The sequence below is a fragment of the Sphaeramia orbicularis genome, chromosome 12 (assembly GCF_902148855.1).
Source record: "Sphaeramia orbicularis chromosome 12, fSphaOr1.1, whole genome shotgun sequence".
Classification (NCBI taxonomy): domain Eukaryota; kingdom Metazoa; phylum Chordata; class Actinopteri; order Kurtiformes; family Apogonidae; genus Sphaeramia; species Sphaeramia orbicularis.
Window position 1 is genome coordinate 40,469,898 of NC_043968.1, and position 11,328 is coordinate 40,481,225.

Below are 11,328 nucleotides of genomic sequence, written 5' to 3' on the forward strand. Positions count from 1 at the left end.
TACAAGTCAAGATATGGCTTTATGGAACATATGTGAAAGCTGGTGTTCAGTACCTGTAACACTGGTCTGTGAGTGAAATGTCTCCAGAATAAAAGTAGTGAGGCGTTACCAGGTTTGAGTCACTAATAAATAAAAAATTAAGTCACAAATGCTGGTTGGCTGTAGTTTCCAAGATACAGTCTTGGGTTAAAATGTGAAATTCTGATAATTAGAGAATGGGTTTTACTCCAAAGGAATGTTCAAAACACTGTCTGCACTTTACAATACAATCACTTCACAGGTTCTGTCTAGTGGAAGATTTATAGATCTATTGTATAAATGCACAAAAATTAATACAATGTAATAACACGTTATTATATACATTGAAAACATCAGTTAACCAGCACTTCTGTCATTGGTTTTCCAACTCATATTAATCTATGTAATATTTAATCTCTGAGGCAGATTTGTAAAGAAATAAAAAGATGGACCAATGTAATCAAATATGTCTGCTTTAGGATTTCTGAGTAGATCAACATGAGACTACCTACACATTTCCTAGAAACATCAGCTCTGAGTGGTCATTCAAGCACCATTTAATACTAAACATATTTCATGTGACTAAACTAACATGAACATTTCTGCTGCATGCAGCGACTCAAATCAAGCAAAAATCAATGCAAGTCATGCTTATATATTCAGTAATTCATTTTAATGGAGTTTGAAAAAAACACGTGATACAGCAAAAAGGTCTCATAATGAAATACAATCAGTCTTAAAACAAATCTTGTTTAAATACAAATGTATGAATACAGTCACAGGGCAGAAATCATCCTAAAGTGCAATAAACGATTGAAAATTTTGTTTAACAGTACAGTGTTAAACAGACAGCGTCACTTTTCCAGTAGAAAAACAGTTGATGACATAATGTTAGCAAACTGAACAATGCTAAATAACGGTGTAATGTGTGTTGACTTAAACCATCTGCAGTTGAAGTCAGGATCTCCTCATCAGTGCACCATTCAGATGGATGAGTCAGCAGTTTGATCACAAATAAAAAAGATTTACTCCTGAGGGGCGTGGTCAGCCAGCAGAGGGGTTTGGTGATGGTTCAGGTTGTTCATCTCATGCGGCTGCATATCCTGGAAACCCATTTAATCTTTTTGTCATTCTGTTCAATTATGGTGAATTAGTAGAGGCAGACTGACGCGATGCTCTTCTACTGGTAAAAGCTCCTACTCAGAGTAAACCCTCCACAATACAAGCACATCAGCGACTGTCGACTGCATGAGAGATTTAAGGACAGTGTTTCTAAAGCAGCTGTTTGGAAAGTTACTCTAATACAGGGGTGGTCCTCAAGAGCTACTATCCTGCATGTTTTAGATGTTTCCTTCCTCCAGCACACCTGACGGGTTTTATCAGGCTTCTGCAGAGCTTGGTGACAGGCTTATCATTTGAGTCAGGTGTGTTGGAAGACGGAAACATCTATAACATGCAGGATAGTAGCTCTTGAGGACCAGGATTGGACACCCTTGCTCTAATATAAGTGCAAAGGGTGTGGACTCACCTCTCTCAGCCTGTAAACTCCCAGCTTCAAGCGGCAGCAGATGACGTCAAAGCAGAAACCGACAAGCCTGTGGAGCATCCCTTTGAAGACAGAGGAACAAACTATAGATAAAATTACTCATTAATTCCCATTTTCTGCAGAGCATGGATTGGGTGGAGGCTAAACTTGCCTGTTGTGGAGAAAATTCCACCAACGATACCACACAGGCGGACCAGAAACTGCCACAGGGGCATGTGCTGCTCACTGACAGTCACCATCAGGGAGCTGGTGTCATACTTCACAAAGATACCAGAAACGCCGTGGCTTCCTGCTGCATGGTTTATCACCCGCTCCTTTAGGGAAATGAGAAATGAAAGAGCAGAAGACAGTGTGGTATTCAGGATCTCTCATGCCACTTCTTCACTTTAATGCACATTTAATGCAAAGTGGTTGATTTTTGGTTTTTGTCTTTAAGTAAACACTCACCCGCTCAGTCACAGAAAACTGGTGTGTGTCTGCAGATATCTTGTATGTGTTGAGTCTGGTGGGAACTACAGTGATGAAGTACTGGAACATCTGGTTGTCTAGGATATGAGTGCACAAATTCTGTCTAAATACAGTGCGTGCTCTATCACATGGCTCATCCACTTTTATCTGTGGAAGCAGCAAAGGAAACTCACTGTTAAAGGTGATTTTCTCAGTGCCGTCCAGAGGATTGATGATGCCCGGTATCTCCTCACCAAAAGATAAATGGTCTATTCGATGGGAGAAGTTGTACGCTGTAAAACAATGGTGAAGGGAGGCTCAGGTTCAATCAGGGTAGCGTAGCCTTATTAAATGAGGCAGAAAAAAAGTACTCTGCACTTTCAGGCCTGTGTGCAATACAACTTAAGGTTCAACAGATTACATTAAAGGTCAGCAGTTACTGAGGACGAACCCTAAACCCCTCAATAAACATACGTTATTTCACTGCAACTCAACCAGAACAAAACAGAAAATCTACCCTCCACCAAACACAGACTATGAAAGACCTATGCAAGTCTAATTAGAGAGAATGTTGTGCTTACTTTCATGACTCACAAATGCTGCAATGTGTGCATGGCCCTGTGGATGATGAATAGGCCTGAAAATGACAAAATATAGGATTAAAAGTAACCAAACACCTTATTTACATAAACAGAAAATTCCCTCATTTAAGTCTTCAATGCGTTTGACACTTCTTACTTTCCCACTGTGATGTGCAGGTTTCCAGCCACTTTGTTGACATAAACATGTCCGTGTATCCTACAAGCGTTGAGCGGCTCCATAGATCCATCCTCACTGTGGGCACAGATAATCACTAAGTGTGCTAATTAATTGCAATTAGGGATGTAACGATATGAAAATTTCATATCACGGTTAATGTGACCAAAATTATCACAGTTGTCATTATTATCGCGGTATTGTTAAAATGTGGTCAAAATGTTCAAAAAGTACTTATACACACAAGGAAATAATTTGAAAAAAAACCCCAAACAAATAAAATAATAGGCACAATGTACTTTCTGTTGCAGAAACATTCAAATATTAACATGTAAACATCAAAAATACAAATGTGCATTAAATATATGTATTTGTGTGTATTTTTGCACATCTTTTGTCTACTTTAGTATGTTTTTAGTGTATTTTTGCCTATTTTTTGTATACGTTAGTAAATTTTTAGTGTATTTTTGCATATTTTTTGTATACTTTAGTGTATTTTTGCTTATTTTTTAGTATACCTTGGTATGTTTTTAGTGTATTTTTGCATATTTTTTGTATACTTTAGTGTATTTTTGCATATTTTTAGAGTAGTTTAGTATATTTTTAGTGTATTTTTGCATATTTTTGTATACTTTAGTGTATTTTTAGTGTAATGGTGTGAGAAACATTTGTATTTGTCATTATTTCTAGTTTATTCTGTTCTTATTTGACTGATTCTGATCCACTTTAGCTCATACTGGTCTAAATGTGGAACCTGAATGAACATGAGTCTAAAACAGTGAATGCCATGCCAAACACACAAATGTGCATTAAAGATGGCACCTTATCGCCATTGTTGGACCATTTTCCATATCAAGTTTGTGTTCAAAGTGCAATAATCAAACACGGTTATCATGATGATTAGAATTTAAACGGTAATACTAACCTTTGGGAATTTTACCGCGGTTTATCATTATATCGTTACATCCCTACTTGCAATTATTATGAATATCACATAAAAAAATAACACAGAGGTTATACAGGGCATTAACAATTTCAAGAAGATGACAGAGTAAGAAATACAGCAACATGTAAGGTTTTCCTTAAGTAAGTGAGTGTAAGTGTTTCCTGGATCTTTCAGTCACTTCTGCAGAGCGTGGCATTAAAATGTGACACCCCCTGCAATTTGCAATTGAATGCGGATTGTGATAACCCAATTACTATTTCCAAATTCTGTTAAGTATGTTTTTTGATTGCAGTGTTTGAGAGCAACAGACACTGATTATCAGGCATAAAAAACGATGTTTATCGGCCACACCTATGAACCTCTGATACATAGCTTCTAAATCATGCATATTATGTCATTCTCTGCCTTGTGGTTTTCTTGATAATTGGGAATAACTACAGTTGTCTTTCCTTTTGGAGACACCCAGTACAATATTTGTGCCTGGTTATAAATTTTTTGGGATTTGAAACTCACCGTGGTGGCAGGGAAGTGGGTGCTCCTTTGAGCAGAGTTTTGTAAAGGACTTCCTGAAGAGCATGTTCCTCTCTCAGCCTGTTCTGTACGAGAAGCAATGTCCTGAAGACAAATAACAGATATGTGGCAATAAGCAAAACCTGTCACACTAACACACTGACACTTCACCTGGATCAATTAAACACACATCTCAAAAGGAGACGAAATCTGGGTAGACCAGATTAGTAATGACGGCTTTAAAACATGATGAGCTTTCCTTGGCAGAGCACTACCAAGTTTTATCTGTTAAAACACGTCTATGCCTGCTTTAATTTCCCACCGCCCTAACCCCACCCCACACACAAAAAATTAACCAAAAACTTTTTTCGGTTTTTACAAACATATGCTTTCTGAACTGTCCAACCCCTCCATGGAAACAGATGCAGCCATGGTCGATACAGTTCTCTCTTTAAATCCATGTCAAAAAAGACTTGTCTGTTTTATGTGGCATGATGCTGGCTCTAGGGAGGGCATCTATGGACAAGCTTAAGATTGCATGGGAGGAGGACTTAGGCCTCTCTTTATTGGGAGACACTTGGACCTCCATTCTAAAACTGGTCAACTCTACCTCTGTGTGTGCTCCTCACAGCCTCATCCAATTCAAAGTGGTACACAGAACACATACTGTATTTCCAAAGTCAAATTAGCAACTTTTTACCCTGACGTTAGTCCACTATGTGTTAAATGTAAAATTTCTGAAATTCACTTATTCATATGTATTGGTCATGCCCCAGCCTGAACAAATTCTGAATGGAGGTCTTTCATACTTTATCCCAGGTGTTGACAGTAAAATTAGAGCCAAACCCTCTCATTGCTCTTTTTGGGGCCACTGGAGGGGAGGTCAGATTATCCGCTGAAAAACGTAGCACTGTAGCATTTGCCTCTCTTCTGGCTTGTCGGTCGATCCTCCTCAGGTAGAGGGCTCCCACTCCGCCAGCTCAGACAGAATGGTTGACAGATATCATATCCTGCCTGAAGCTTGAAAAAGTCAGGTATTGACTTCAGCACTCAAATGGACAGTTCCAGAGAGGGTGTGGGGGCCTTTTTTAAACATGATTCAGGCCTTGTGAACGTTTGACATTATCACAATTTACCAATCCATGCTCCATGCATCATTGTTATAACAGGCTAATACCAATATGTGAAAACTCAGTGACAGTGACTGGGGATTATTTTTTGTTTTTGTTTGTAATATTACGCTTCCTTTTTCTTAATGTGCTAAGAATTTGACATGCGTCTATTCACACAACTTGTCTGTAACAACTGAACACCTGTGCGTTATGTCCTGAAAAACAAATCGAAAAGATTTAGATTTTTTTATTTGTTTTTTAAATGAAACAAAAAAATAAGAATGAACACATTAAATGTCTTTTGATTGATATCTGTTGTAAAACTTACCTTTGCCACAGTCTCTGTTGTGGGGTCAGGTCAAAAATAACCTTTTTAAATACACAAAAACAAGAGACACAGATATAACGGAGAACAGACTGGAGAGAAATCAGTGACACCAATTAAATAAACAGTATCATGCTTTACTCACAGATTCATATTGGAGCCCGCTAGATGTTATCATTGTCTCAGCCAAGTCCAAAATGTCTGCTCCAACATCTGCATTCAAAGTCACTTAATGTATCATCACTGTATTAACATTTGTACACCTTCATTGTAAATAAATACTTGAAAGAAAAGAAGCCAGATACTTACGCTGACATCTCATGGCAACAGTAATGTCAATGTTTATCCTCAATTTACTGTAAATAATAGAGAAAATGTGAAGAGTTATGTTGTTTTCCCATCATTCTGTGCAAAAAAACACAAAGATTTTCAGAGGCTAAACATGTAATGAATCTGAATTGAAGTTCACCTGGAAAAATCTTTGTCAACTTCATATTCGTACTTCATCCAAGTGTCACGATAAACAAAAAACTCTAAGATAGCCAGAAGTGTCATGGTACTAAAAGCTATCAGTGATACTGTAGGAGAGATACAGACAGGTGGTTACTTCTCTACCACAGGAGGTTCTCCAGCTCTGCTTGTTTTTGGAGGGTTAGCTGACCTGTTCCTCCTGTGGCTGATGTCTCCACATAGCTTTCTGACACTTTAGGGAAGGCATCCAGCTCCTTCACCAGGCTGAGGGCTTTTTTTCGGGACAGACGTCTCATCTTCAGGTTCAGGGCACTTCTTTATCTAGTCTGTCAATGAAAAAAAAAATCATCATTCTCACATATAGGAGAGCTGTGACATCATCAATTTATGAAGGATCTACTTTTAATGTGATCATAATCTAAAATTTACCTGATCATTTCTAGGTCTATCATGCAGTATAGAGTTTTTTTTGGGGTTTTTTACTTGATAATTCGGCCTAAATAAAATTATTTTCAGTGTCAGTTCATTCGCTCATTATATTTTCTATTAACAGAACAATCATTTGCTTAATAAAATGTCAAAATATTAAGAAAAAGTGTTCCTAAAATTAATCATAACGTCCTCAAATGGCTTATTTGGTCACATCATGGAGAAATTTAATTCAGTATCAAAGCGGAGGAGAAGTCAGAAAATACTTACAATTAAAAGGATGAAATATGACACCCCCCCCCCCCCTTGTTTCTTAAAAAAAAAAAAAAAAAAAAAACTCAAACCAATTATCAATTATCTAAATATCTGTCAATTAATTGTCGATCATTGCAGCTCTACTCATAATACTTAATAAAATGGCTAAAAGAATGACAACTAACAATTTATTTAGTATTTTATTATTTATTTATTTACAATTAATATTACAATTCATACATTTATCAACCTCAAACATCAACGGACACTTTAAATATATATGTTTATATTGAGAATGTAAAACCTATTAGAAATAACAGAATTCTGTGAAGTCTAGGAGTGTTTATTGGTGTAAACGTACCTATCGTTGACTGTTTTAGTACTGATGACAGATCTACTGTTAACCGTCTCCCTGACATTAAAATCGCTTTCACTGAATACACAATAAACATCTTACCTTTTTTTTTCTTTAACGAGTTACATGCTAAATAGCAGAAATGAATCCGCTGAAGCCATACTCACCATGTTATGACACCTCGTTCGACGGTGTTTAGTGTAAACATTGGTGCGTTTCTTCCATGGCAGGTCGCAGCTTCATGTGTCGTACTAGGTACATGATGCTAACTGGAGGCTGCGCTCACACTTCCTGTTTGGGGAAAACGTGACGTCAGATAGCGCGCAGGCCGCGTGCGCGTTGCTGAAGCTGTGAACGCGCAGCCAACACATTTATTGTTTAGTCAGCAGGTGGCGCTTCAACACAAAGAGGCATTCACAGAAATTAAATAGTATTCAAACCGAATATAATCAACACGCTTTATTTTACATTTATGAATGATATATTAAGACAGAAATTTTGTGAAAGCGCAGTATAATGAATTTTTATGATCGTGATGGAAAAGACAAGAAAACTTTCATTACATCTATGATATTTTTTTACACGTTTGTATACTAAACGTTTTTGAAATGCATTTGTGAATTGTAGTGAAGATGTTTAATCTAACATCATTTATAACTCAAAATCACATTGTGTAATAAAGCATGTGTGGAATTTTAACCAAAACTGCAGTTGAATCATAATCTGCAAGAGGCGAAATCTGACTCTCATAAATAAATATACGTCTACTTTGGACTCTGAACCATCCATTTGGTAAAAATAAAATATATGCCACAAAAGTTAAGTATCTTTGAAATTTGCACCACCAGCACTGACTCACTCTCACCAAACTATAAACTCAGATATTCTTTTGCACAAACAGAGCATAATAAAGGTGTTGTGTAGTCTGAAAGTGCTCTCTCAGCAAAAATCTGACATAGTTTACTCTTAAAGTCTTTAAACTATTTTCCCATCTGTCCATTTGCTGGTTCTTTGGGTAATATTCCCAAGATATGGTTAGACATGGCACAATAAAAACCTAAACACAGAATCCACCCCTGGTATGTCTCCATGGAGCATGTCTGACATGCCCTACGTGCTTGTGTGGTGAATAGCAATGGGACCACCGACCCACAGCTTGATCTGTGCACTGACAGCACCCATCCCCCCACACGCCCATCTGTGCAGCTCTGCATAGACAAGCAGGCATGGTGCATGCAGAGACTCATGAGCAGTGACTGCACAGAATACACATGTGACTCACCGGCTTCATCTGCAAATCTGTGATTTCTTTTCAGGCTGCATTCTCAGCATGCAGCAGGATGTAAACACTGCTTTTGTCCTCAGGATAGTAATAGAAGCCTGCATTACTTGATAATAGATTATTATCCTGTCTTCATAGGTTTCTTTCTCTTGTCAGACTAGTGTGATCTCTGCAACTCCATGTCTGGTATGTAGATAAACCATAAGTTTATAAACACAGCTCCTGGAAGTTAATTATCCCTTGTAAATGGTTATTGTCACTGTTGATGGAGACGAAAGAGGCAGTTTTAGAACAAGTACAAAGTAGTTTGAAGCCATAAACTTTAACAGTCCTTTATGCCTCATAGTGATTGAAAACACTCAAGATGTGATATGTGTAGGAATGTTTAAGAGACACCTCAATACAGCACCTACTTCTGCTTGCAATTATCACACATCAATTAGGACATAAACAAGCAACCCAAAGCTGTCTGAAGGCAGCACACGCAGTGAAATGCAAAGTAAGACTGAAATAAATGCCTCAACAAATTTAGGTGTTGACGGGGATCAAAATATGAGACAGACATGGGAAAACAGGAACAAAATTTGTGCTTTGCTGCCATAACCTGGGATTTCCCCTTGTGGGACAAATAAAGGTGTATCTTATCTTATCTTATCTTATCTTATCTTATCTTATCTTATCTTATCTTATCTTATCTTATCTTATCTTATCTTATCTTATCCTATCTTATCTTATCTCTTAAAAGGACAAACTTAATAATTGGATGTTGACCATGCAAATATAATGTAAAGAGTGATTTTTCTTATATTGCATTTATGAAGGAAAGTGGAAATGCAAAATGATTCACTATCAGATTTGTTATATTCAAACTATGCAAAAACCTATTTATGTTCAGTTGTATTGTTGACTTTAGAATAATCATCCATTTGATTCCAAAAGGAGTGAATAAATGAATATATGTATGTATGATGGTATGACAGAGTAAATGAACTGAAGATATTAAATCATGGCTGCAGTAATTTTCAGTGATATAAAATATGGAGAAGTACAGGGGTTGGACAAAATAATGGAAACACCTTAAAAAATCAATAAAATATAATTTAATATGGTGTAGATCCGCCTTTTGCTGCAATTACAGCCTCAGTTCTCCGAGGTATTGATTCATACAACTTGTGAATTGTTTCCAAAGGAATTTTAAGCCATTCTTCAGTTAGAATACCCTCCAACTCTTTTAGAGACGATGGCGGTGGAAATCGACATCTTACTTGAATCTCTAAAACTGACCATAAATGCTCAATAATGTTGAGGTTTGGGGACTGTCCCGGCCATACGAGATGTTCAACTTCATTAGAATGTTCCTCATGCCATTCTTTAACAATTCTAGCTGTATGGATTGGGGCATTATCATCTTGAGGTGAAGGTGTTTCCATTATTTTGTCCAACCCCTGTATAACTTTGATGGATATATATTGTGCATACTTTTGATGTGAATTTCTTTAATTGTAGTGTTGATGACATATTGATATTGTATTAGTCATGCTCTCAGCTAAATAGTATCTAAAACTGTTCCAGAAAGATTTTCCCTCAAACGAAAAGTGTCTTTTTCATAGATTCATAGATTTCATGTGTTTGCTTTGTTACATCATGAGAATTTGACAATCAGATGATACATACTGCAGTAGCATAGTCTTGAACAACTACACAGGTGCTCAAATAATGCCAGACATTCTCCCATAGAATCTAAGATCTGTCAGATGCTCCATTTATCTAAGGCAAATGTACACAGCTTGTACCTTTTATACAGTATCCCCTACTTATGACAATTCATTTCTCGTGGCAGTCTTTTTCAGAACTTTGTACCATGTCCTAAAATCTCCTCTTTCTAGATATTTTATAAGCATCTCATTAATTCTACATCTTCCCTTACAATCACACCCTTTATTACAACAACATATCCTGTTTTGATGGTTCATTACAGTGAAGAAATTTCTGCTCATGTCAAAAAAAAAAAAAAAAAAAAACAGTTTCTTTTTCAGTTTAGAAATGTGACCTCAAACGACACTAACACTACACTTGGAAAGGGTAAGATATGTCCTGAAAGATAGAGTCTTAAAATTATCCAAGATGTGGCAACCTGTCATAGCAGATCTTACACATAAAGGGTGCTAAAATACAGTTCAAGTCTATTTATTTTGTCCTATACACATTCATGATTTAGAGTTGGATTGAGGCTAAATTGTGATATTCATGTAAAATGAAAGTAAAGTTACACAGATATCACAATTTGGACAAAAATATGTCATAGGCATTTATGCAATGAGGCCAACAATATTCACATAATTGATAAATCACAAATATGTGGAATTCCAAATGCTTAATTTCAGTGAATCCAGTTATATGAAAAGGAGTTGTTTGCATTTCTATATAAAAGAACAAATTTTGATATTTTCATGTACATTTTTGAGCCCAAACCTGTTTAATAATTGAAAATGATATGAAAACCTTATTTATCATTATCTAGATCATTTTGTTTTATATTATTTTTGTTATTATTTTTGATTCCATTTCAGTTTTTGCTTGTGTCCTTGTTTTTTTTTTTTTTTTTTTTTTTTTTTTTTTTTGTCTTTTTTTTTGTCTTTTTTTCTGTAGGCCTATGTCTGTTAGTTTTATATTTCACAAAGGAAAACGAGCACCCTGATAGTACATTAGGTGTTTATTTATATTATCATATGTGTCTCTTTAGGTCAGTTAAAGTAGTAGAAACAGGATGTGAAGCCTCCTCGACCAGATGAGATGAATAATGTGGGCAGTGACGTCAGAGGTGGGATTGCCTCGAATGGCGGATCTCGGGTGTTTCTGGACGCTGGGTTAAATCC

The 11,328-nt window shown here is 36.5% G+C and overlaps 1 protein-coding gene across 4 annotated transcripts; it reads right to left on the reverse strand.

Moving 5' to 3' along the window:
• Positions 1 to 676: 676 nt before the first annotated feature.
• On the reverse strand, positions 677 to 7,480 carry LOC115430694 (endoplasmic reticulum-Golgi intermediate compartment protein 2-like). Of its 4 annotated transcripts, none has more exons than XM_030150857.1 (14): positions 7,338 to 7,480; positions 6,322 to 6,457; positions 6,130 to 6,238; positions 5,970 to 6,016; positions 5,806 to 5,873; positions 5,664 to 5,704; positions 4,227 to 4,328; positions 2,750 to 2,845; positions 2,593 to 2,648; positions 2,206 to 2,304; positions 2,012 to 2,109; positions 1,716 to 1,878; positions 1,547 to 1,647; positions 677 to 1,121 (listed from the first exon to the last, which is right to left on the reverse strand). In XM_030150857.1, the coding sequence occupies exons 2-14, from the start codon at positions 6,425 to 6,427 to the stop codon at positions 1,044 to 1,046; spliced, it is 1,164 nt and encodes a 387-aa protein (XP_030006717.1). In that variant the 5' UTR covers positions 6,428 to 6,457; positions 7,338 to 7,480; the 3' UTR covers positions 677 to 1,043. The 4 variants fall into 4 exon arrangements, with proteins under 4 accessions (XP_030006717.1, XP_030006718.1, XP_030006716.1 ...); XM_030150858.1 differs by having other exon boundaries at positions 1,547 to 1,626; positions 6,322 to 6,452; positions 7,338 to 7,471; XM_030150856.1 differs by having other exon boundaries at positions 6,322 to 6,452; positions 7,338 to 7,471.
• Positions 7,481 to 11,328: the final 3,848 nt, after the last annotated feature.